The sequence below is a fragment of the Purpureocillium lilacinum genome (assembly GCF_023168085.1).
Source record: "Purpureocillium lilacinum CBS 284.36 DNA, scaffold_7, whole genome shotgun sequence".
Lineage (NCBI taxonomy): Eukaryota > Fungi > Ascomycota > Sordariomycetes > Hypocreales > Ophiocordycipitaceae > Purpureocillium > Purpureocillium lilacinum.
The window spans coordinates 2,730,254-2,755,002 of NW_027072117.1; the positions used below are offsets into that span (position 1 = coordinate 2,730,254).

At 56.0% G+C, this 24,749-nt stretch overlaps 6 protein-coding genes across 6 annotated transcripts; 3 read left to right on the forward strand and 3 right to left on the reverse strand.

Moving 5' to 3' along the window:
* Positions 1-588: 588 nt before the first annotated feature.
* Positions 589-2,162, forward strand: PLICBS_009736 (uncharacterized protein; the record flags this gene model as incomplete). The annotated part of the gene is made up of 4 exons (XM_018325354.2): positions 589-820; positions 920-1,201; positions 1,269-1,680; positions 1,733-2,162. 4 exons carry the CDS (start codon positions 589-591, stop codon positions 2,160-2,162), a joined length of 1,356 nt encoding a protein of 451 aa, XP_018176748.2.
* A 424-nt stretch (positions 2,163-2,586) lies between these two features.
* On the reverse strand, positions 2,587-3,276 carry PLICBS_009737 (uncharacterized protein; the record flags this gene model as incomplete). Its single annotated transcript, XM_065601711.1, has 3 exons — positions 2,587-2,761; positions 2,823-3,051; positions 3,141-3,276. The coding sequence occupies 3 exons, from the start codon at positions 3,274-3,276 to the stop codon at positions 2,587-2,589; spliced, it is 540 nt and encodes a 179-aa protein (XP_065457783.1).
* Positions 3,277-3,825: 549 nt separating this feature from the next.
* PLICBS_009738 (uncharacterized protein) lies at positions 3,826-5,565 on the forward strand (the record flags this gene model as incomplete). Its single annotated transcript, XM_065601712.1, has 3 exons — positions 3,826-4,396; positions 4,433-4,953; positions 5,017-5,565. The coding sequence occupies 3 exons, from the start codon at positions 3,826-3,828 to the stop codon at positions 5,563-5,565; spliced, it is 1,641 nt and encodes a 546-aa protein (XP_065457784.1).
* A 594-nt stretch (positions 5,566-6,159) lies between these two features.
* Positions 6,160-7,291, reverse strand: PLICBS_009739 (uncharacterized protein; the record flags this gene model as incomplete). Its single annotated transcript, XM_018325356.2, has 4 exons — positions 6,160-6,661; positions 6,774-6,913; positions 6,982-7,104; positions 7,172-7,291. The coding sequence occupies 4 exons, from the start codon at positions 7,289-7,291 to the stop codon at positions 6,160-6,162; spliced, it is 885 nt and encodes a 294-aa protein (XP_018176750.2).
* A 737-nt stretch (positions 7,292-8,028) lies between these two features.
* PLICBS_009740 (uncharacterized protein) lies at positions 8,029-9,129 on the reverse strand (the record flags this gene model as incomplete). Its single annotated transcript, XM_018325357.2, has 2 exons — positions 8,029-8,563; positions 8,621-9,129. 2 exons carry the CDS (start codon positions 9,127-9,129, stop codon positions 8,029-8,031), a joined length of 1,044 nt encoding a protein of 347 aa, XP_018176751.2.
* An 852-nt stretch (positions 9,130-9,981) lies between these two features.
* Positions 9,982-17,575, forward strand: PLICBS_009741 (type I Iterative Polyketide synthase (PKS); the record flags this gene model as incomplete). Its single annotated transcript, XM_065601713.1, has 5 exons — positions 9,982-9,986; positions 10,048-10,522; positions 10,584-10,764; positions 10,822-10,959; positions 11,025-17,575. 5 exons carry the CDS (start codon positions 9,982-9,984, stop codon positions 17,573-17,575), a joined length of 7,350 nt encoding a protein of 2,449 aa, XP_065457785.1.
* Between the last annotated feature and the right edge of the window lie 7,174 nt (positions 17,576-24,749).

Sequence of the window (24,749 nt, forward strand, 5' to 3'; positions counted from 1 at the left end):
GTGAGGGCGGAGCAGCACTGGAGATCGATCGGGAAAACTCATCCTTTCTGCGCGGGTTCGGGTTCGGGTCCGCAGGGAAGCGTCGTCCTCCGCAGCGAAATTGAGAGGGCCGCCGGACGGTGGGAGACAAGAATCGGCAGGTATAAGAGCGAAACAGTAATGAGCCTCATTCCCGCGTCTCGGGCGCGGAGCATCATCGGTGATCGCTGCATGTTGGCCGCCCGCTCGTCAGCCGTCCGCAGCGGACACACCAATCATAAGTCTGCTGACCGTCCGCATGACCCCACCGATCGTCCGCTCCGTTGTTGGAGGTTGGGCGACAAATATCCGCAGTCCCCGGCGGGCAGGGACCATTGTGTATTAGAAAGCGGACATGAAGTGATGTACGTATAAAGAATGCGTCCCACGGTTGACCGTACTGGAATTGGACGGGCCGCTGCATCTCGAGCTGCTCGCTTCGTCTGCAATCAATATTGAACCGCTTGAGCCGCTTTCCTACACTTGATTAGCGCCTGAACTGTTTCCCCAGTGGCGTCGTGTAAGTCATTCACCATGGGCAGCACGGACGGTGCCGACAATACCGCTCACATGCAACACCCGCATCCCGACATCGAAAAAACTGCGCGGCCAGAGTCTGATCTCGGCGGTGACACGGAGCGGGAGAGCAAAGATGCCAGACAACCCATTCCTGAAGACAACGCGACGCCAGCCGATGCTGCGAAGGTGGAAGACGCCGGCCCTCCTGACGGAGGTGCCGCTGCCTGGTTGGTCGTCTTGGGCGCATGGTGCTGCTCATTCTCCAGCCCAGGCTGGATCAACAGTACGTGTCCTCCTCTTTCCAATGCCCTCCTAGGTCACTGCAATGCGGGCATCCTATTCTGCACCGACGCAACGGACTAACGCCAATGCTCTTCAACAGGCGTCGGCAGCTTCCAGCAGTATTACGAGGTCGGACCTCTCCAAGACTATTCCGCCAGTACCATTGCCTGGATTCCGTCGCTGCAAATATTCTTCCTGTTCGCGTTGGGGCCCATCGTCGGCATCATATTCGACAACTACGGACCGAGGCCGCTTATCATTGGCGGGACCTTTCTTCACGTCTTTGGGCTGATGATGGCGTCGCTGGCAAAAACGTACTATCAGTTCCTCTTGTCACAGGGAGTGTGCAGCGCCCTCGGTGTTGCGTGCTTGTACTCCCCTGGTAAGTTTGACCTACTCCCCCTTCCTACAGCATGACGCCCCATGCTAACGAGCCCTGTGCAATGAAGCCCTCGCCTGTCTCTCGACCTGGTTTGCCAAGAAGCGCGGAGCAGCCATGGGAATCATGGTTACCGGCTCATCAGTCGGTGGCGTCATCTTCCCCATCATGATCAGCCGCATGATCTCGAGCGTCGGGTACCCTTGGGCCATGAGAACTGGCGCCTTTGTCATCCTCGGACTGCAAATCATTGCAATCTTCACGGTTCGCCCGCGAGTGAAGCCTGTACCCAAGAAGATGCCCGTCGGCCGCTTTGCAGCACCTTTCAAGGAGTTCCCGTTCGTCATGTTGCTCGTCGGCATCTTTGTCTTGACCTATGGCATCTTCATCCCCATCGACTACCTGGCTTCGCAGGGCTACAAGGAGGCGCACATGTCGGAGGAGATGGCGCAATACCTGGTGGCCATATTCAACGGTGCAAGGTATGTAGACATGAAGTCCTGCTGCAAGCCTAACGCTGACCACCATGCTCAGTCTGTTCGGGCGTCTGGCCTCTGGATATGGCGCCGACATCATCGGAAGATGGAACATGTTCATCATCGCCTGTACCCTTTCTGGAATCACCGAGTTTGCAGTCTGGATCCCCGCCACGCGCGCGTCCGTTGCCATCGGCTTTGCAGTCATGTTCGGTTTCGCTTCAGGGGCCTTCATAGGTCTTTCCGGCGCTCTTCCTGTCTCGGTGTCTCCCCTGCCCGAGGTCGGCTACCGACTTGGTGTGGTTTTCCTGGCCATCTCTATCCCCGCCCTCACCATGGCCCCCATCGGCGGAGCCATCCTCCAGGCATCTGCCAACGGCTGGCTGAACGTCAAGATCTTCGGTGGCGTCATGTGCCTCGCAGGGTCGGCCATTATTCTGGTGGCCAGGCTTCTGTACACCGACAAGAAGCTTTTCAAGGTGTTTTGAATGCCGCAATGGCGCACTCGACACTCCTTGGGGCATACAGAGTGTCCTGAGGGCCTCCATGTGCTATGGCGTACTACGGGTTGGTCTAGAGGTAGAGGTACTCAACGTTACCGTTTCTCGACATGCACGATCTCCTTGGACTAGACTACGACAAATTGGCATTGGCTCTTCCTTTACAAAAGTCAGTTGTGGTGATCCCCACCCACATGCAATGTCTGGTTTCTGTACGTACACAGGAGGACACACTCAATCACGGGCGGCAGCATGGCACAGTTATGACCACTATGCCAGAACACAAAAGGTCAACTAATAAGACTCTATAGAACGAGAGACGCACAGTTTGTAACAATTTTTTATTTATGGACCAATGATACCAAATTAATACAAATCACTTATACTAACTGTTCTGTTTCTAACTCCTCCTTCACGGGCTACCAATTTGTTTGTTCTTCCCAATGATGGGGATGTCCTTTCCCGAATTCTTCCCGGCTAAAACCGAAAGGGGTCCAAATGCGCACATATACTCGTCCGCGGGATCGACCTCAAAGTCGAAACTGCAGAGATCTTCATCAAAGGGGAACATGTATGTCGACGTTACACTTTGCAGACGGTTAGCCGGAAGATCAGGAGCAGCCAGCTACATGACCAAGCTTCTCATACCGGTGATGTTCCTTGCTTGCTTGGTATTCCCTCAGCGCCGCTAGGTTCTCGTGATAGCTTACGAGGGCCAACTCGAACCCCTTGCTCCACCGAATGGGATCCGTCAACGAAGGCCCGCCAACGAGTAGGCGACCGTCTTTCACAGATGGCAAGTTCTTGAGCGCCCTGACCTCACGCAGGAACGTGTCTTTGTGTTCTTGGGTTACATCGCTCTTGAACTTGAGCAGGACTGAGTTCTCAGTATGTTAGTGAAATGGAGCTATAGCACGTATGAATGCTGTAGCGTGCATCAGAGCAAGTAAACTTCTGCACACCTACCTAGGTGAATGAGAGTCATCTTTTCAAGATTATCCAGTTGTATTTGCTGAAATGTCACTTTGGTCGCTCCAATGTTGGCGTACGGGTGATGGTTTGGAGAATTATCGAGAGCCCATATCAACGTGACTAGCTGCATGGCACAGAGTCTCTATCCTGAGTCGGCTGCTTCTTCCATCAGCATTAGCGACATGAGAGGCGGCGCTTAGACCGAGTCGGACCAAGTATCCTGGCGCTCAGGCCGACACTCCGACCGACGCACGCCTGACGGCCCGACCGGCACCCGACTGGCGCTCCGACCGACCCTCCGACCGACGGTTGCAGTGAACCTCCGGTTGTCACGCCGACTGCTATTCCAGGAAGACATTGCCGCCACATACACCACCAAATCATCCAGAGTGGCGCAGTCTGACTCGGCAATGTCAGTTTCCCAATGTTGAATTGTGTGAAAGTCGCATTGTGCGTGATCATCTGATGTGTCTTGCCTCGGGAAGCAACAGGTCCTCAAACTGAGATTCGCCGGCGGCATATCACGCCCGTCAGACTTTTTGGTTTCAGTCACATCCACTACGCCCGGTAGCTCGTGAAAGGGTCTGGACTACGCATCCCGACTTGGCTTTGATCAATTGCTCGTGGGGATTCGATTTCCGCCACCCTTCAACATCAACATCATCATTCGCACGACAAAATGGCGACTTTTGCAGAAATTTACCTTTCCCCAGCGTTTCTCATCTATCCTCCCTTGCTGTTCATAGTCGGAAATATCGTTGTCTTCATCCTCAACACACTCCGTCCGAAAGCCTTCCCCCCCGGGCCGCGAGGGCTTCCTGGGCTTGGCAACCTGCTTCAGGTCGATAGGGCCTTTCCGTTTCTCACTTACGGCATCTGGGCCAAAAGCTATGGCAGCGACACTCCACTGGGGGTGAAGAAGGGCGCCAGCAACGTTGTCGTATTGAACAGTGGTCGTGCGGTCCGCGAACTTTTCGAAAAGCGTGGGGCTGTTTACAGTGACCGCCCCTGGCAGTTCATGAATAACACATGGGTCTTCAAAGATGACCTGAGAGCTGCCATTTTCCAGAACAACTCCACTTGGCTCACCCGCTGGCGCAGGGAATTTAACAACAGTTTCGGCACGACCGCCATCACAAGGCTCCGTCCGGCCTACGAGGCCGAGTCGGCCAGGCTTCTTGTCAAGTTGCTGGAGTCCCCAGTCGCGAGGACGGTGGACTTGGAAGCCATCCTCGTATGCTGGATGATGAGTGTGCCATGTTTGGGCGTGTGTGGCAGGCGTCCAGACTCTATGGGTGACCACGGCTTCGAGATCAAGCAGTTCCGGCGTTGTAGTGACGAGTACGCCGCCCTGGTCGCACCCAATGCCGGCGACTTGTTCCCTTTCTTGCGCTACCTTCCCGAGTTCTTCGGCATGGCCGAGTGGAAGGAAAGGGCTCGAGCGGTCAGGGCAGGAGTACTTGAGACCGGCGCTCAGTTTCTGAGTACCGCCAAGGAACAGCGCGCGGCTCTAGATGCGGGCAAGCCGATTGCATGGGAGAGCGTGCTGGCAAAGATGCTGAGGGAGCAGCGTGAAAAGAAAGATGACATGTTCACAGTGACAGACCTTGGCAACACCGCATTCCACATAGTGTCAGCCGCTACAAATACGTCGCTAGCGGTGTTCTCGATCATGCTGATGATCCTGGCAAAGTACCCAGAGCTTCAGCAACGAGTCAGGAATGAGGTACTTGAGGTTTCAGGAGGCGCGGTGCCCAAGGCTACCGATGTGCCGAACTTGAAGTATACGGAGGCCTTTTGGAACGAGGTACATCTATTGCCTGATCTCAAGACACCTGGAGATCTAGAATACTGACAAACTGTCTCCCAGGCCCACCGATGGCGTCCTGTTGCCCCGCAAGCTGTCGCCCACGCCCCATCCCAGGACGACGTTTACAACGGCTATCGCATCCCCAAGGGCACTGCCGTGCTCATGAACGTCTGGCATATCCACCACTCCGAGGAAGACTACGACGATCCCGACGAGTTCATCCCGGAGCGTTTCCTACAGCACCCGTTCGGAATGCGGCAGGACGAGGCGCACGACCCGGCTCACTTGGAGGCGGCGAGGTCGCGGGTCACCTACGACTTTGGCGCTGGGAGGAGAATATGCCCCGGGATGCATTCGGCGAAGCAAAATTTGCTCCTTGGTCTGGCTAAGGTTCTCTGGGCATTTGACGTTCTGCCGCCCGAGGGGAAGGAGATTGACCTGAGCCTGGAGACTGGCTTCATCCAGGAAATCGCCTTGCACCCCAAGGATTTTGATGTCGTCCTGAAACTGAGGGACGGGCGCTCCAAGGAGGATATCATGAACCACTACTCTGAGACCTATGAGATCGAGGCAGAGATGATGGGCTGGGAGGGGGGCCTGTACAAGTAGGCATAGGAGGTCTGGATCCGACGGACCCTCAGCCGAGTGACACAATCCGAGATAGTCTACCATCCCCTGACTCTCGCAACCCTGAAATATGTTGCTTGCTAGTCAAAAGAACTTTATTCACTGGATAAATGACGTCTTACCTTGGCTTCATGTTGCAAGGATGTCCAAAATTCCTCTGTCCACGAATAATCGCGAGAGCCTGGCATCTTGCGTAGTTGGCAATAATGTCTGGTTCGATACACCAGGCCCCCAGAGTCATGAGCATGTAACTTGCAAACAAACACATGTGGATGATATATTCACCCGTAAATTCTTTGACATGGACACGGCCTGGCTCTGCGCAGCTCGTTTGGCCAAGTCAGCTTCGGGGGTATATCTGTGTCACTGAGTACTGTGGATTTTGCTACAGAAAAGTAGGCAAAGACGGTTGGAAGAAGAGGTAAAGACTTGCGGACTGTCCAGCTGGAATTAGTGAAGACAGGCAAGAGCGGGGACGACCACTCGTTTACATGTTACTTCGACGCTTTCTTCACAGCTCAACCATATGTTACTTCACCCCTATGGATGTAGGATAGAAACTGTCACCAAAGCCACTCAGAAGGCCATGCGTCGCTTCAAAAAGTCCAGCTGCCTGTTCAGAATGCTCTCCACATCCCCGAAGATCCAGTCAAGATGGCCCTTGCCCTTCAAGATGTCAAGCTCCTTAGGCTCCTTCAGTTGCTCAAAGCATCCAAGCTGCTCCTCTGTAGGGCACGATACGTCAAACTCGGGCGTCACCATCATGACAGGCGTCGGAGAAATATACTGGACGACGTTCAGGATGTTCCACGACAGGCTTTTGTAGTAGGTCTGAACGGAAATGCGGTTCTCGACGGGGATACCGAGGCGCTGGAGGGCGGGCATCATCTCGGCAGCGAGCTGGAGGCCGTTGGGGATGCTGCCATCCTCGTTGACATAGGGCAGATACATGGGCCCTTCACCGGCCAAACGGCTTGCACGATCGTGCATGGCAAGCTCAAGAATTGGCTGCCGTCTTTCCGGGTTGCCAGTTGAGTCAATCAAGGGAGCAACTGAGATTGCAGCGGCGATTCGTTTACTGCAATTTGATCCGTCGTTAGCTGTTGGGAACAAGAAATAGCGGTGAAGCTCGCCATGGAACAGTGAAAGAGAAGGGGCCCCCTAAGTATAAGCACGAATGGAAAACGTACTCGAAAGCTGCCGCCGCAAGAGTGACGTTGCCACCGAAGCACAGACCCCAGAGTGCAATCTTCGTTTCATCGACCAAAGGATTCTCCTTGAACCAGGTCAGGGCGTCGTGGAGGTGCTCGGTCTGCTGCCTTGCGTCTATCTGTGCTCGTTCATGGATATTAGGATACGATTGTCCAGCTTAAAATCGACACCGCTTGCAAGACTCACGTCGTTCCTTGGCTCTCCGTCACTGGCGCCTATGCCGCGAGGATCACAGAGGAGGCAGGTGATGCCTTGCTCCTGAAACCACTTTGCGATATCGGGCAATATGGCATCCTTGGGCATGTTAAACTGCTCACACGTCAGTCAATGAGTGTCTCGTTGTAGCCAACACACGGCTAGTAGCAAGGGTGCGTACTCCTGGGGACATGATCATGCCTGGGCCGCGTTTTGCGGCGGGAAACACCCAGCCGCGCAGAGTCAGACCGTCGAGGGTCGTGAACTCGACATCGGCGCGAGGTAAAGCCGTTTCCGTCATCTTGGTCTTCTTGAAAGAGAAAGCTGGAGACTGGAAAGGAGGCCCGGACGGCGATGCGTGCTGGCAATGGCACTGACACAGCGCGATTGTATAAGAAAGAAGCGCGAAACAAGCAGTAAACCCTAGGCAAGTACTGATACAGCATGATGCGGTCAGTGATTAGTCCACCAGCTTGGTCCACACCTGGGGATCCGAAGGTTTCGAATTGCGAAGCCGCGGCGGAGGCTTGGCGTTTCGCTGGGCGAACCGATCGAGTCGGGCCCCGCGACTTCGGAGTCGGAGGCGGGTCAGCGGTTGTGGGGCCCAGGTCGGAGTCGGGGTCCGGTCGGTCGGGCCGGCGACTGTGGGTCCATAAGTCGGCGTTGCGCTTACTCCGATGCACATGCATCGCAGACTCACGGCATCCTCGCAACTGACTAGAGGCGGCACAGCAGCCTCGGCAGCGGCCAATGCAGTGTTTTCGAGTGCACGTTGCGAGAAATATTTGCCAGAAGCTGGCATTGGGCCATCGACTAAGACGACCGGCATGCATGTGGTGCCAAAGCTGCAGGTGCCACATTTCTCAGGGGCCGGCAGTGGAGGCACGCCATCAACAGCGAAAGCATAGCGTCATCTCTTGGTTGTTTACCCTGTATTATGAGCGTGGCGGAAGTCACAGTAAGCTCGCGGCCTCGTCAAACCAGCATTCCCATTATGTACATGCATACAACTACTTTGTACTGTATGCTTTCCTCAGTCTAATGCCCCAGCAGTGGCATCACCAGCTTCTTGCCGTGCACCTTCCCAAGCTTCATATCTTCCATAATGTTTGGCACGTTTGCCAGTCCGCCATCCTGAATTTCCAGGGGATGATGTCTAATGCTCCCATTGTGCAGCCAGTTCTCGGCCAGCGCAAATAATTGCTTGCCAAACTGCCTATGCTCGGCTGAGGGAGGGCGCCCATAAGTCCCAGCCATGTGTACCCCGTCGCCCATAATGGCGTCGGCCAGAAACCAATCAGCACGGACATCCCTCCGCGTGTACTTCACAGTGGTGGCGATAGTTTCGAGGGCGATGTAACTTCCTCCAGAAGAACCGATGGCTCCGTAGCACATTTTCATGGTAGCGGCGTCGGTGACGCAGTCTAAGACGTATTTCAGACAGTTGTCAGTGTGCACGCGAATATCAGCACCGCAAGCGGGAGAATGGTAGTCGAAGCAGGCTGCTGCGCCATAAGACTCGCACAGAGAGTTGTTGGCGGGCGAGCAGGTGACGATGGGTGTATAGCCGGCCCTGCGAGCGAAAGGTGTGAGAAAGATGGCGCTGAGACCGTTTAGCAGGTGCACTTACAACTTCAACAGCTGTGTTGCCATGACGCCTGTGGCCGTGGCACCTCCCGAGACAAGCACAGTCTCATCCGTACCCCCATGGATTGGCAGCTCCAGTCCGGGCGCATGGAAAAGAGCCAGCCCGGCTGTAGCCAGCGAAAGCCCAATCGAACATGCTTGCGTAAAAGAGAAGCCCTCGGGGATGTGGCAGCTAATGTCCTCCTCCGCCAAGGCAAACTCGGCGAAGGCACCCTTCGTCTTGTCCAATGCATCAGAGCCAAAGGTGACAGCGAGCACTCGATCACCCTCCTTGAACCGCGTAACTCCTTCGCCCACCTGTGCCACAACGCCGGCAAAGTCACAGCCACCTACGGACCCTGGAGCGTTGGAGTAGTCAACGATCTTCGCATCCCGTGGGTTCAAAGCGATCGCATGTACACGGACTAGTATCGAGCCTCGATGCGGGGCGGGAATGTCGACATTGTCGGCGAGGCGATAGCCGCCCGATTCAGCGCCAACAAGAGCTTTCATAGTGGGCAAGAGATTGACTCGATTTACTGCGCAAGAGTTGAGAGAAACTAGTGGCAGACGCAGGCGAGTACCAACCAATATGAAACCTTCGACTTTAAACCCGAACTATCAAGTCTGCCTCAGTTGCGTATTGGTTGGTGTCCCCAGGGAATGACCTTGTGGACTCGTGTCGGTGCATTCGGGATATCCAATACGAAGAAACCCGATATCATGTGGCGAGGCGGATCGGAGGCCGGAGGCCGTGTCATATCGTAACCACCGGTGCCGATGTACATCCGGACACCCGGCCCCGGCAGCGGACCTCGGAGCGAGTCTGACGAGATACGACACCAGTCAGAACTACCTAGCGACCGGACGAGCTTGAAGTCTCTTTGGGCAACTCAGCCCACTTCAAGTTACTTCGCATTCAGAGCTGGCATTGGCAGGGGACTGAGCCACTAACACATTGCAGTAAGGGACTGATAAGATCACAAACAGGGCTTCGTCTCGGCATTCATGTGACTACTCGAGGTTATCGGGTAACGATCTCATCCTATATCTCCCAGTCCGCGCCATTACAATACTTACTTGCCTATGAGACATTGAACCCGCCAGTTCTTGTCGGGCTTCTCTCTTCTTCGCCCTTCACTCATATCGAGACATTCGCAATGGGGAGCCAAGCGACAGAGGGCAACTATGCCTACTTCTCCCGCGAGCCCATTGCCATAGTGGGCAGCAGCTGCCGTTTCCCCGGCGGTGCCACATCTCCATCTAAGCTTTGGGAGTTGTTGGAGAATCCGCGGGATGTGTTGCAGGAAATTCCAGCAAGCCGGTTCAATGTCAAGGCGTTCCATCACCCAAACAGCCAGCACCATGGAGTAAGTTCATGCCCCCATATCTGGCATGGGAAGCTTGACTCATGGGACTTTGTCAATAGAGCACGAACGTCAAACACGCGTATCTTCTTGATGAAGATCCTCGTGCCTTTGATCGCGATTTCTTCTCCATCAACCCAAAGGAGGCTGAGGCCATGGATCCCCAGCAACGCATGCTTCTCGAGACAGTCTACGAGGGCCTTGAGTCGACCGGCTACTCATTGCAACAGCTTCGGGGCTCATCTACCGCCGTCTTCGTTGGATGCATGAGCTTCGATTACCAGTTCACTGCCATACGAGGCATCGACAGCCTACCGCAATATCACGGAACTGGTACTGCCGCGTCCATCTTGGCCAACCGCGTGTCGTATTTCTACGACTGGCGGGGCCCGTCAGTGGCCATCGACACAGCCTGTTCGTCTAGTCTGGTGGCGCTGCACCAGGCAGTATCTGCCCTGCGAAATGGAGAGGCCGAAATGGCTGTCGCGGCAGGCTCAAATCTCATTATCGGACCTGAGCCATTCGTTAGCGAGTCCAAGGTTGGTGAAATAGCTTCCCGGCACTGAGGAATTAGCAGAAGTTAACAGATGACACGCAAAGCTCAACATGCTGTCCCCCAATGGCCGATCCTTCATGTGGGATGCCGCCGCGGATGGGTACACCCGAGGAGAGGGCTTTTCCGCCATCTTCCTCAAGACCCTCAGCCAAGCCATCGCTGACGGTGACCACATTGAATGCATTGTCCGCGAGACAGGTGTTAACTCGGATGGCAAGACGCCAGGTATGTCTGCCGATTTGAACCCATGCTGTTTCTTGCAGAACGCTTACCAAGTCTCAGGCATCACAATGCCGAGCTCTGAGTCGCAGGCACGACTTATTCGAGACACGTACGCCAGGTGCGGGCTAGACCCGGCTCGTGAATCCGACCGCCCACAGTACTTTGAGGCCCACGGCACGGGCACTCAGGCTGGCGACCGTAAGTGGCATTTTGGGTCGCTTCATCTCCTCCCCGACCATTCGCGCTGACATCAATCGCCTTAGCTATCGAGGCCCGAGCCATCCAAAGTGTCTTTTTTCCCGACGGAAAGGACGGCCAGCTCCTAGTCGGCAGCATCAAGACCGTCATCGGACACACGGAAGGCACTGCTGGAGTCGCTGGTGTGCTCAAGGCGTCGCTGGCAGTTCAACACGGCCAGATCCCGGCGAACCTGCATTTCAACAAGCTCAACCCCAAGATCAGGCCGTTTTACAATAACCTCCGCATTCCGACCGAGACGATCCCGTGGCCCGACATTCCGCAAGGATCACCACGTCGTGTAAGTGTCAACAGCTTCGGCTTCGGTGGCACCAATGCACACGCCATCATTGAGAGCTGGGATGGCCCAGGAGCCCTTGTCAACGGCCACGCGTCGAATGGCATTACAAGCAATGGCCATGCTGTCAACGGCCACTCGCTCAACGGGCACGGCGCGAACGGTCACACACTTAACGGCCACGCTGAGAACGGCAGCACACTTAACGGCCACGCATTGAATGGGCACAAGCTCAATGGGCACTCCCTGAAAGCTCACCTTGCAGGACCCTTCGTTCTATCTGCCAACTCAGGCCCGGCCCTGGCCGCAAGTGCTAAAGCGCTCGCCAGCTACCTTCGTGCCCATCCAAGCACGGATCTCGACAGGCTCGCCTACACTCTTTTCCGGAGGACAAGTTTCCCGTTCCGAGCCGCCTTCTCTGGCACCTCCGCGGAGCAGCTTGCCGACAAGCTTGAGAGTGGCAGTGACTCTCTCAAGAGCAGCTCGCGCACTGCTACCATTCCCGAGGTCCTTCCCCCTCGAATCTTAGGCGTCTTTACCGGCCAGGGCGCGCAATGGGCTACCATGGGCAAGGAGCTCTATGCCGCTTCGGACCTGTTCCGTAACGCCATAGATCAGATGCAACGAAGTCTTAATTCGCTTCCTGCAGACGACCGCCCCGACTGGTCCCTCGTCGACCAGCTCGAAGCACCATCAGAGACGTCTCGTGTCGGCGAAGCCGCAGTGTCGCAGCCGCTCTGCACGGCTCTCCAAGTCGCTCTGGTCACCGTCCTGCGCGCCGCCGGCGTCGAGTTCTCCGCCGTTGTTGGACACTCGTCGGGAGAAATCGCCGCTGCGTTCGCTGCGGGATACCTGGACGCCACCGATGCGATCCGGATAGCATACTACAGAGGCGTCCACTCCCGTCTCGCGCAGGGGCCCGGAGGGAAGCGCGGCAAGATGATGGCCGTCGGCATGTCTCTGACCCAAGCGACTGCATTCTGCGGCGACTTCGGTGGAGTGCTAGCTGTGGCTGCCAGCAACTCGCAGACGAGCTGCACTCTAGCAGGCGATGCTGAAGCCATTGACCAAGCCCACGCTCTGCTGCAGGAGAAGGGTACGTTCGCCCGCGTGCTGCAGGTCGACACGGCGTATCACTCCCACCACATGAAGGCATGCAGCACCCGATATCTCGAGTCGATGAAGCAGTGTGTGGTCAAAGTCCAGAAGGGCAACAAGCATTGCCAGTGGTACTCAAGCGTTTGGGGATCGAATGGCCGCAGCCGGTCGTTCAAGCGGGCTGACGCCAAGCTCCTCGAGGGCCAGTACTGGGTCGACAATATGACGCAAGCGGTACTCTTCAGCCAGGCACTTGCAAGAGCCCTCAACGAGGACCAGTTCTTTGACCTTGCCCTCGAAGTCGGCCCTCATCCCGCGCTCAAAGGTCCGAGCTCCGAAACCATCAAAATGTTGACGGGTCTCTCGCTCCCGTACTCGGGAGTATTGAAACGTGGGCAGAGCGCGGTGGAGTCTTTTGCCGACGCCCTGGGCCTCCTGTGGAAGTCTTTTCCGTCGTCATTCCCCATGATCAAGTTTGATGGAGTACGCCGGGCTTTCGCCAGCGGCAAGCCTAAGAGACTGGCTATTCTGAAAGGCCTCCCAGCTTACTCGTGGGACCATCCTAGTCTCATCTGGAAGGAGTCGAGATCGTCTCGCATCTTCCGTGCCCAAAGTCAACCTCGTCACGAGCTTCTGGGTCATTGCGTGACGCACGGCGAACGCGACAAGCGCGAGGTGCATTGGAAGCAGCTCATCAGGCTCAACGAACTACCATGGTTGGTCGGGCACAGAATTCAAGGCGAAGTTCTATTCCCTGCGTCTGGCTACCTGTCGATGACATACGAGGCCGCCACCCGCCTTGTCGACGACCAGAAATCCCTGCGTCTCGTGGAACTGCATGACGTCGACATTGTGCGCGCCATGCGTCTGGAAGAAGATTCTTCAGGTCTTGAGGTTGTCTTTACTGTTCGTGTGACGAGTCAGTCCGATGACTGTATTACCGCCGAGGCCGCCTGCTACAGCGGTTCGGTCGACTCGGTCGAGCCCTTGGATGCTCCTCAAGCTGGCCTCACTGCCCATTTCACCGCTGGTATACGACTCTTGCTGGGCCAGCCACACGAGGACGCTTTGCCTCCACGGACCAAGCCTCTGCTTCCCATGGACACTTTGGACGTGGAAGAGCTCTACTCAGCTCTTTCTAAAGAAGGCTTCAACTATACCGAAAGGTTCCAGGCCAAGTCGATGCTCCGGCGGCTCAACCGCGCGGTGGTAACAGTTTCCTCACCTCCTGAGCCGTCTTCAATACGCGCATGCATGCACCCGGCTCCCGTCGACACGGCATTCCAAGGTCTGCTAGCCGGCTTTTCTTTCCCTGGAGATGGTCGCGTCGGAACTATTTACCTGCCAACGCGCGTTGAGTGCGTCAGAATTAGCATGTTGCCCTCCGAGTTGCCTGCGTCTGTGCTCACTGCCGACGCGACAGTCACATCGACGGGCAAAGCCACTTTTACAGGCGATGTGGACCTGTTCGACGCAGCGACTGCGCGCACCGAGGTTCAAATCCGTGGGGTTCGCCTTACCGCGGTCGGTCAGCGCCGAGACCCCTGGCTCTACGCAGGTACGACGTGGATGAGGGATGCCAGCTACGGCATTGAGCCCGGCCTTGGGGCCAAACTCTCGGAAGCAGACTGGGTGCTATATGAGCAGCTTTCGCGCACAGCCTACTTTTACCTGCGACAGCTTCGCAAGAAGATTCTGCCTCAAGAACTGATGCTGATGGGCAAGCACCGCAAGCACATGATGACTTGGGTCCTCAAGCATCTGCTACCGCAGATCGAAGCGGGCGAGCACCCTGAAATCCGAGCCGAGTGGAAGGATGACACGCTCGAGATGGTGCAGGAATGGCGTGCAAGCCAACCAGCGGACAACAACGACATGAACATCCTCCATGCCATGGGGAAGAACCTAGTCGACATTGTCCGCGGAACGACCCCTCCCCTCAGAGTGCTCACGCAGGATGGCATGCTTGACCGTCTGTACGTGGAAGGTCTTGGTGCCCAAGATGGAAATGTTGACCTTGCCGCCATGGTAAAGCAGCTTTCGCATCAGCACCCGCGCATGCGGATCGTCGAAGTGGGAGCTGGTACGGGCGGCACCACGCGGGCAGTCCTAGACGCCCTTGGGAATCAGTACACGTCCTACACATACACGGACATATCCACAGGTTTCTTTGACAACGCTCGCACCGTGTTCGGTCATCATGGCAGCAAACTTGTCTTCAAGACACTCAATATCGAGAATAATCCGGCGGATCAGGGATTCACCGACGGAACGTTCGACATGGTAGTTTCCTCGAACTGTTTGCACGCGACCCGGAGCCTGGGAGAGACTCTGCGCCACTGCCGACAGCTGCTCCGACCTGGCGGCCGCCTAGTATTGCTCGAGATTACTCGAGACTTCCTGCCTACGCAGCTGGTCATGTCGACGCTCCCAGGATGGTTCCTGGGCATAGACGACGGGCGAGTCTGGGCACCTACCGTCAGCGTTGAACGATGGGACGAGCTGCTCAAGGCCAACGGGTTCTCCGGTGTTGACATTAGCTCGACGCCGTCCTTCTGCTCTGTTATCGTTGCGCAGGCAGTCGACGAGACGGCTCAACTCCTCCGAGAACCACTTGCAGTCGCCCCAGCGACGCTGCCGCCTCTGGGCGACATCCTCATTGTTGGTGGTGATGCCAGTTCCGAGCTCACATTGCAGACTCAGACAATTTTGCGGGCTGCTGCTCCCTCCGCAACTGTCACCGTTCTGGCTGGGCTCGAGGGTATCCAGGTGCCTAAAGGAGCATCCGTGCTCTGTCTTAGCGATCTGGACAGCCCGGTGTTCCGCGGCATGAACCAGAAGAGATTCAGGGGACTACAGGACATCATGGAGACCGCACAAGTGGTTCTCTGGGTAACTTCGGGGGCAAAGTCCGGCGAGGACCCCGACGCCAACATCACTCTGGGATTATCCAGCACGTTGCGGGCGGAGCGCATGGATCTCAGGCTTCAATTCCTTGATGTCGACAGGCCGTCGTCTCTTAACCCAGATTTGCTGGCAAAGATGCTCCTTCGACTCGCCCTCCAGGATCCTTCCGAGACCGATGAATTGCTGTGGAACCAGGAGCCTGAGCTTGCTCTGAAGGATGGCGCCATCTACATACCCAGAGTACTGTCTCTGGACACCGTCAACAGTCGCTCCGCGGCGAGGATCCGACAAGTCACGCAGACGGCCAAGGTTGACTCCGAAAGCACGGCTGTTGTGCTCGACGATCGACAGGGCGCATTTGAATTGCAGGCCGTTCCGGTCGGTAGTGCTACTGGAGATGAGATACACTTGCGAGTCGCGGCTTCTTCGCTTCGAACGCTGCTTATCAACCAGCACGAGCCGGCATTTGTATGCATTGGTCGCGACCTAGCCTCGGGAGACAAAGTTCTTGCCCTCTCGGCTGTGAGCGGCTCCCTGGTCAAGGTTTCCGAGGATCAGGTCTTGCATCGTTGGCAGCCCAACGAAACAGCAGCCGAAGCTACGGCACTGCTGCGATCCTTCCTGGCCAAGACACTGGCTGCAGGTTTGCTTCGTGACGTACAGGGGCCCGTCTGGATACACGGCGCGTCGCACGACCTCACCGAGGCCATTGAAGATGTTGCCCACGAACATGGCGTAGCCGTCTTCCAAACCACGTCCGATTTGGCGAGAAGTTCAGACGCCAATTTTATCCATCCCTACGCGAGTAAGGGCGCATTGGAAAATGTTCGCACCAAAGACCTTCAGAGCTTTGTCAACCTAGCCCGCACCGACGGCGGGGACTTGTCTGCCTTGATTCGCGCTTCGTTCCCTGCGTTGGCCCTTGTGGACAAGGAGGTCGACAGCCTGGCCGTGGTCTTGAGCCTCTCTGAGCTCCGCAGATTGGCGCAGAAACACCTTTCGAGCGACACGAAGGTTCCCACCGAGAGCACTGAGGTTGTGGCAGTCGACAAGATCTCAACAGTGAGAAGAGGGGAGCTGGCGCCGACAGCCATACTCGACTGGAACACTGCAGATGCTGTCGGTGCCCTGGTCCGTCCTCTTGAGCACTACGGCCTGTTTGTTGCCGACAAGACGTATCTTCTGTGTGGCATGACAGGAGACCTGGGCATTTCGGTGTGTCTGTGGATGGTGGAACACGGAGCTCGCAATGTTGTCTTGACCAGTCGAAACCCTAAGGTGTCCCCCGATGTGCTCGACTACTTGTCGCGCAAGGGAGCCAACGTGCGGCCGATGGCCGTAGACATTGCAAACATTGACTCTGTCCGCGCCGCCTACGCCACCATCAAGTCCAGCATGCCACCCGTCGGGGGCGTCATGAACGCCGCCATGGTGCTTCAGGACCGTCTTTTCCACCATTTGCCCTGGGAGGACTTTGCAGCCGTTCTGGCCCCTAAGATGGTGGGATCAAGAAACCTGGACGAAGTCTTTGGAGACGAACAGCTGGACTTCTTCATCTGCTTCTCGTCCACGACCTCAATCGTCGGAAGCATCGGACAGTCCGCCTACGCAGCCGCGAATCATTATATGGCAAGTCTCGTTCAGCAACGACGAAATCGGGGTCTGGCCGGCTCGGTCATTCACATCGCCATTTTGACAGGCTTTGGATATATCTTCCGTCGCGATGCGGAGCATGCCGAGACTATTTACAAGGCCATCCTCCCGCGGTTCGACAGGCAGTCGGAAACCGACCTACACGAGATGCTGGCAGAGGCCATAGTCTGCGGACGGCCAGGCTCGGGCCAGACCGCCGAGCTCATCACCGGCATTAGAACAGTGTTCCAGGGTGAGTGGCGCGACGACCCCCGGCTCTCTTGCTACAGCGGCCAGCAGCAGCTACAGGACGACTCGTCCCAAGGGCAGGCTGCCGGGTCCATCAGTGTCAAGGCTCAGCTCGCAGCTGCCGAGGATCCCGCCGAGTGCTTGGTCATACTGGAGAACTGCTTTGCCCTGGCCTTGGGCAACTTGCTCGAGATCGACCCTGAGCAGCTGGACAGCAGCAGGCCTGTCGCCAGCTTAGGCATTGACTCCCTCGTCGCCATCCGGATCCGGGAGTGGTTCCTCAAGGAAATGGGAGTTGATGTGCCTGTGTTGAAGGTCATGTCGGATAACTACTCCATGTCGCGCATGTGTGACGATGTGCTTGTGGACTGGCGAAAGCAAAACAAGTCTTAGATAGAAAAGACGCGGCAAGGCGGGGAAGGCCCGCCCTCTCTGGAGGAAGGAGGCTGATAGAAGGCACTGGACAATTGGTACACAATCAGGGTGGATTATCTGCATCCCGTTGGTGGGTGTAGGGCGATTTCTTCTGTCGACAGAGATGCCGGATCAATGGTTCAAATGTTGTTCGCCACGTCCTAAGTAAGTTACATTTCGGCGACGATAAGCCGCTTTTCGCCACGAAATGAGAAATGCTCGGTACAGGATAGTCTACTTTGCTCCTCTCCTCTACTTCTACGTACATAGCTCTGGCCGAAGCGTCAAACATGAAACACCAGGTTCTCCCGGACCACTCCTCGTCCACTGTGTCAGTGAAGCTCCGAGTGTTCCATTTCTGTCTGAAGCTTCTGAATGACCTGTCTCAGCCTCTCATGCTCGCTAGGTATCGTCCCAGTAATGTACTGCACAAGTACGAGAATGCCACCCTGCGGCGATGATCCTCCCGACGCTGCCTCGGCTTGTATGGAGTGTAATTCATGTTGGCTCGCCAAATTTGGAGTCTCAGGAGTGATATTGCCATCAGTAGACGATCTGGCGCTCTGCCACATTGATGGATTGCCTTGGAAGAGGGTGCGGTCCATGCGGTTGATCAAATGCATCAGCAGCTGAAGCACCATGACAAACTGGGCAACCGATGATGGCCCTATATCGCTGTGTTGTCGGCTTCGGTGGTGCTGTTCCTGATGCTCTTTCTTGGCTTCTAGGCAGCGATGTATGGCGTCGCAAATGGCTCGGAACAGGGCAACGAGATGTTGATGGCAAGCAAGGGCGGAAAAGGCGAGCCCGTGGTCGGTGGTGGTCGGGTCGAGTGTACTATCATCGCGATCCGGCGCGGTGATGTCATTGATAATGCGAATCAATGTATTTGTGTCCTCCAACGCCTCATTCACCTCCGGAGATGATACGGTTAGGGGCACACGCCCAGGGCGGGCAAGACGGCGCATGGTCCGCGTGGCTCTTTGGCTCAAAGATATGAGCTGGGATGACAAGGCGTCTGTGGTGTCTATGTCGTCGTTATCGTAGGCGTCGTCGTCTTCGCTGTCTTCGTCGCGGCCGGTGGTGGGTCGTGCACGGGTCATTAGAGCTACCTCTGTTGCGGATGGTGCTGGTAGGGAGCTCAATGAAGTTGGTGAAAATGGCTGGAGGTTTGCGTCCCAGCCTTGCATGAGTCCGGCCACGGACCCGTTCTCGTCAACACCAGGGAAGTGTCCCACCAGATCGGCAAAGTCACTTCCCAGAGACGGCCCGCCTTGATACAACCCTGCGGCAAGTCCTTGCTCGAACCACGGCGTGCCGCTCCGGTTGCCAGGCTCTGGGCCGGCGTCTATTCGCGTCGTGTGCTGGACAGAGCGACGAGCGGATCGCTGTTTTACTGTGCCGAGAAAGCAAGTGTGAGCTTTGGATCAGCCAGAATCAGACTCAATCCATTCTGGCTTGACAGTGCAACAGAGCACAACACGCACGGGGAGGTGGTGCAACAACATACAGCTGTAGACACAATCCACACCTGCCTTCGCACATCGCTCGCATTGAGAAAGGGAAGCTCGGCCTGGGGAGGTCGGATTGCTGTTCTCTTGTTGAGCCTCGTCTCGAAGGCATCGCACCTTTTGTTGACGACAGCGGTCACACGACTGCCGATGCGACATTATGCGCGCCTCTTTTTGCTCCCTCATGTTCTCCTACTTGTGGATCTTGCTCGGTTGACAAACGTGCTGCATGGCTCTTATATGTGAGCGTGGTTTTTGGTGGCCGGGGTCTGCCTGATTCGGCAATCTGGTGGTCGGGGGAATCGTTCAGGGCGGACTACGGCGCAAAAGTCCCCCGACCCAAGCGGACGAATCCAACAACTCGTTGTCGGGTTGCCGCCCGATTTGCAACCGCCTTTGCAGCAGGATCGTGGCGCTCTTACGCTGCGGCCAATGAAGATGCACTGAAAACCACCTGGCTGATGAGCTTCACTGCGTGCCAGGCGTTTTAGGCTACAACCACGGCATGCAAGTATTCGCATACGAGACACAGAGACAGCGGGTGTCACAAACAATACGAGAAACATTGACGATACCGCCTGCATCCATGTCTGAGTGGTACAAAACAACCACCCAGGAGCGAGGAGGAAGGCTCAGGGCGGGGAAACAGCATCTTTATTCTACGACGAGGCCGAAGTGTACAGACAGGCCCCTTGCGTTGATGGCGACCTAGAGCGCATCTGGAAGAGTGGAGAGCAGGAGTCGTCAAACGGCATATTTGCATGGAGCATGATATAATCCAGAGCTGGGTAGCGACTGGAGATGGGACATGCGAAAGCCAGAGCAAAATTGAAGTGGACGAGACGAGAAAGCATGGGAGGCGACGGGGTCCAGGCACGGACCTATAACACATCGCGAGTCGCGAACATAAATGTTGGCAGACTTACAGGTCGCGCATTCACCATCATCCGGGATCAATGATGCCCAGTGCCATCTTCTTTGTACCGAAATGCTGACGACGTGGGACTTTATTTGACGAGGTTTACTGAACAGCTTATGTTTTGAACCGCAGTGAGAGCGAGTGATGACAGCTGTAGCATCAAAGATGACCAATCCGGCTGGGTGGTGCCGCTGCTGGCATCATGGACCCTGACAATCAGACTGCGAGGAGAATCGGAGGGTTGTACAGAATCCTTGCAGCGAAGCGGCTGGGATCCGGGGGTGGGGGTCCAGGTACCTGCGGATTCCGGCCGCCGACGTCAAGTCCCCGACGTCTTTGGATGCATGTGAGTAGTGGCGACATGTCATGTGAAGCAAGGTGAGGTAGTCCAACAGCTTCGTGAATGACAACGACGTCAATACATGCTGCGAGATGTCGGTAGCACAAAAACGCTCAGCGCAGGCGATTACGCGTCAATTTGCCTCTTGACAGCCTCGTTGCCGAATGACCGTCAAACAAGTAAGCGGACGAAGATAAACCCCCAAGCAGACGCAGATGATAGACAACTGATCCGAAGCGGGCTGCGGATCAAGAGCGGCTCAGAAGCGGACTGGAGCGGAGCAGGTGGACATAGTTACGGAGTGCCTGGGGATCGGCCGACGACTGGCTACCCTATTATATCCGATCCACAGGTAGCGCTACATAGCGTTACATCGTCCTTGGCGCTGGGTTTGGCAGGATATTGCGCTTCAACGGCGCGGCCGCAGTTGGCGGGCAGCATTCGAAACGCCTATCCCAGCGGGCTTGTTTTTGGAGGGCGTGACTTTGGGCCTTCAATGTCATGGAATCACAGCAGCGGATGGTTGACCCCTGGATAGGCTACTTGACCTGGTCCTCGCAGGCTTTAGGATACCTACTTGCCTGCGCGTGGGATAGCTAGATCCTGCACGCCCATCTGAACAGGGTTTAGGCTGGCCTGCGAACGCATACTTTCCCTGCCTATGGTCGCGGACGGACTCAGGCAGTTTCGACACGATAAAAAGCCGAACGATCACGACATCGTATTGAGGCACTTATCGGCTCGCCTCTAGTATGTACATGTGCGTGTAGCATACCGCATTAGACTGGACGAATCGAACCAATCTTCATGCTTATCGCTTGTCATCATCAAGCCAGCTGCGACGTGAAACAAGTCTTGCGAGTCTCAAGATCTTCGGCAGAAACTTCTCAACGCGCCGATGCTGGAATGTCCGTTTCAAATTGCGATCGGTAACATCCAACTTCGTCCATCCCAGCAAACTGTCCAGAACGCAGGTCAACGACACGATCCCCGCGGAACCTCGACACTCGTCACAGGTAAAATACTTCAGTGTCAGAAACGACGGCACGCCAATGCAGCTCTTTGGCTTGGAACACTCTTGGACAGTTGACAAACCGACATGATCAGGCTTGCAGGGTCCAAGACATTTGGTCAACCTGCCGCGGGCCGTCTCTCAACAGCTAAATCACGACTAGCGTGGGATCGCCAGTGGCGCCACCCCCCCCCCCCCCCCCCCCCCCCCCCCGCGGTCCCTCCCGCGCCCGAGTCCAGCGTCCGCTTTTCCGAGAGCTAATCTCCAAATTTACAAGCGCATCGCGTTGACACCAACTTACTGGTGGCGACCACTCGTAAGAAACCTGCGTATCTACTGCTTGATACCTTGTATGATTGACGTTACTCGACTCCTTGGCCTTATCCAGCAGTCGCCGCGCCCAGGTGAAGTGCCAAACCAGCATCGTCAACCGGCAAAGCCGGCTTCTGCCGACCTCGGCTTCAAACAGGAATCAGTCCCCGGTGGTCAAACTCCAGCCCAGCCATAAGGGTGCCTTCCGCTATGTTCGCATGCGGGCATGTCCGGACAGCTGCAACCGTTCGACTCGGCTGGCGATCGATGAGAATCGCATCATCGCGATTGTGGCGCCGTCTGGTAAGCACGAGCCGGAGCTCCGGTAACCACTTCAGGCAAGCCACCGAGCATGGCTTCCTGTATTGCCGTCTCATTCAGCATGGATTCTCGGCGCCACCGTACCTCGCCTGCCGAGACGCCAGGCTCAGGGACTAATTTTTGGAGCGGGCAACGTGGCCCGGGGATGAGCGAGATTATTTTCATTCTCCATCTTGGCATCTGCCATATCTTACGTTTCAATGATGGTGGCGTTGCCACTACTGCAGGACGGCAAAGGCACCCTCCGCAGGAGCGCCAAGGCTTCCGCAGTTGAACCACGGGAAAGCGGCAGTTGGCCGAGCCAGACTCGGGCCAACAAAGCGTCAGCACCGCGCGGACATAATCTGTTACTATGCGAATGCGGACTTCTCTTACTACGAGCGGACGATGACACTCCAGCTTCCACCGAAAGCCACGAGGCTCGCCGATCCATAGATGGCATATGCAGGAGGCGAATAAGCCGGCCTAATTGCCCACGTTGCTGACCAGCAGCACAGTACAACAGATACAGCATTGCATTCGAGGTTACATTCAATGTGAGGCCAAGGGTCGACGCAACTCTTCACACGAGGCAACAAGCACCCCCACACATTGATGGTACATAGGATCTCACCGGAACGGACGAAGTAAGCCCTGCATGATTCTTTGCGCATCGCATCATGCCGCCGCATGCTTGCGTATGCGATCTCTCGGACTCCGTTGTCGCAGGCTTCGCATAACGCATGAGGCGAGGTTCGAGTTTCGACCAATACGCGGGCTTGGTATCGTTGATACGACTGCCGAGGCTGACGGAACGCCGGTCAACGATACGTGGCCGCCACCCGGGGAAAATACCCGACGTTGCGTCAAGCGCCTGCAGGATCCGACGCGATAGCGGGGGCTACCGCTTTCGTGATAATCCCGTTGAAGGAACGAATAGGGGTGGTCCCTTGCCCCTATGACGGAATGGGGACGCGGGGACATGGATGGAGTGTCCGAGCTACCCCTCCAAGCTGAACCACCAGCCAACCTTCCTTTCTGAGTTGACTAAAGTCACTGTGCAACTGTCGTCGAACCCCCCGTCCAGCGACCTCTATGGTGGAAATAGTGACGGCGCCGCACTCCATCTTGCCCTTCCAAATGGCACTGGGAACACGAACACCAAGCCGTCGCCATTCAGCCGCCACGCGGCCGGACAGGGGTTTCCGAAGAGGGGGTTCTTCCTCAGAAGCCATCTCGTAGACCTTTGGGCACGCACCGCTGGTCATGCCTGTGCGAGCAAGCGGTGGCCGCGATAACCGAGCTATGCATCACATGTACAGTCAAGCGGCCAGGCACTCACTGGCACGAATGCGTACTTGAACGTGATGTACTGGCTAAAAGCGAGATACTTGCAAGCCACTTGCTTATTGAGCCATGGAATCCCGCTTGATTCCAAAGACAAGGCGTCCCCGTGTTTCGTTCAGCAGGTTACGCCAGGTCTTCAGCCTTTTCGCAACGTCAAATTTAGGCTTTGGGGGTCTGGTACGTGGTATGCGAATGCAGCCGTAGCTGCGACTTGGGATCAGTGACTACACTACCGATACCCGCGAGTTGTATGGCTGGATACTTCCCAGTCAAAATCTCGCAACCTCCATGTCATCAAAGGATGACTTACAGGGCTGTGACTGCTTTGGAGCGGATGTGCGACTAGACTTGATGTGTACGACATCCCTAACGTGGCTCACAAGATATGCACTTTCCGTCTCTTCATGTTCCGAAGCGAAGGCAGAATATTAGTGTTCTTGGATAGAAATATGTCGAAGAGACCAGGTATGTAGAGCGCTTGTATAGTTGGAGGTACTTGATATCCTTATATATTCGGGTAAGGCTGTCACACTTCGTGTACATAAAGAATTGTCATCTCGCTGACGATCGACTCTCGGCGATAGGGTTCACGCATCTGACTTTCGAGTGCATGTAATTGCGCACAGACAGTGAGCTGCCATCATACGTGTAGTTCACGATTCAGACTTGGATCATCCCCGGCTGCCAAGGAGCTAGGATGCACATGCACTGTGTCTCGAGCGTCTGGCTTGGCGCTGGACGGGGCGCATTGCCGACTCGTTTCGGATCGCCATGCGGCCTGGTGCCAAGCCAACGTTCCCCGTCCCATGCCAAGATGCAAGTAGCCAACGGTCATGGATTCTACAAAGCGCTCGTGTGCCCCCGTCTAGCGACTTATTCACGGTCACAGTGATTCCCACATGCATGTACGGCCTTTTCGCCTCGTATCATGATGACGCACCTCCGGTCCCGCTGGCATCGTTGGCCTCGTCGGGCCGGCAGGTTAGTTATGCTACGATGTTTGTCGCTATGTTGCTTGTAAACTGCTGGCAAAACAGTGTTTTAGGAGTGTACGATATCTGGGATTGACGATATCGAGTTCGTTATCATCCTCTACATAAGCCGGCGGAGCAAAAGCATCTAGGTCGAACATACTCAATGGGCGAACGCGGGCTCTCATTTCCGCCAGAGCCCATGCCCTCCCGTACTCAGCCCTCTCTGCCCTTTCAAATGCTCACGTGAAAGCTCCGAACAGCCGGGAGCCAACTGCCGACCAAGACGAGGTCACCGAAACCGTACTTCCATGACTGCACAAGTCGATGTAAGTACATGTATCCGACACGTCAACTATAGTTGGCATAATTGATCTGAAGCTCACAAATCACCTTGCCCAAGGTCTTTGAGGTGCAGGCCGTGCTGTTCCAGATGCATGC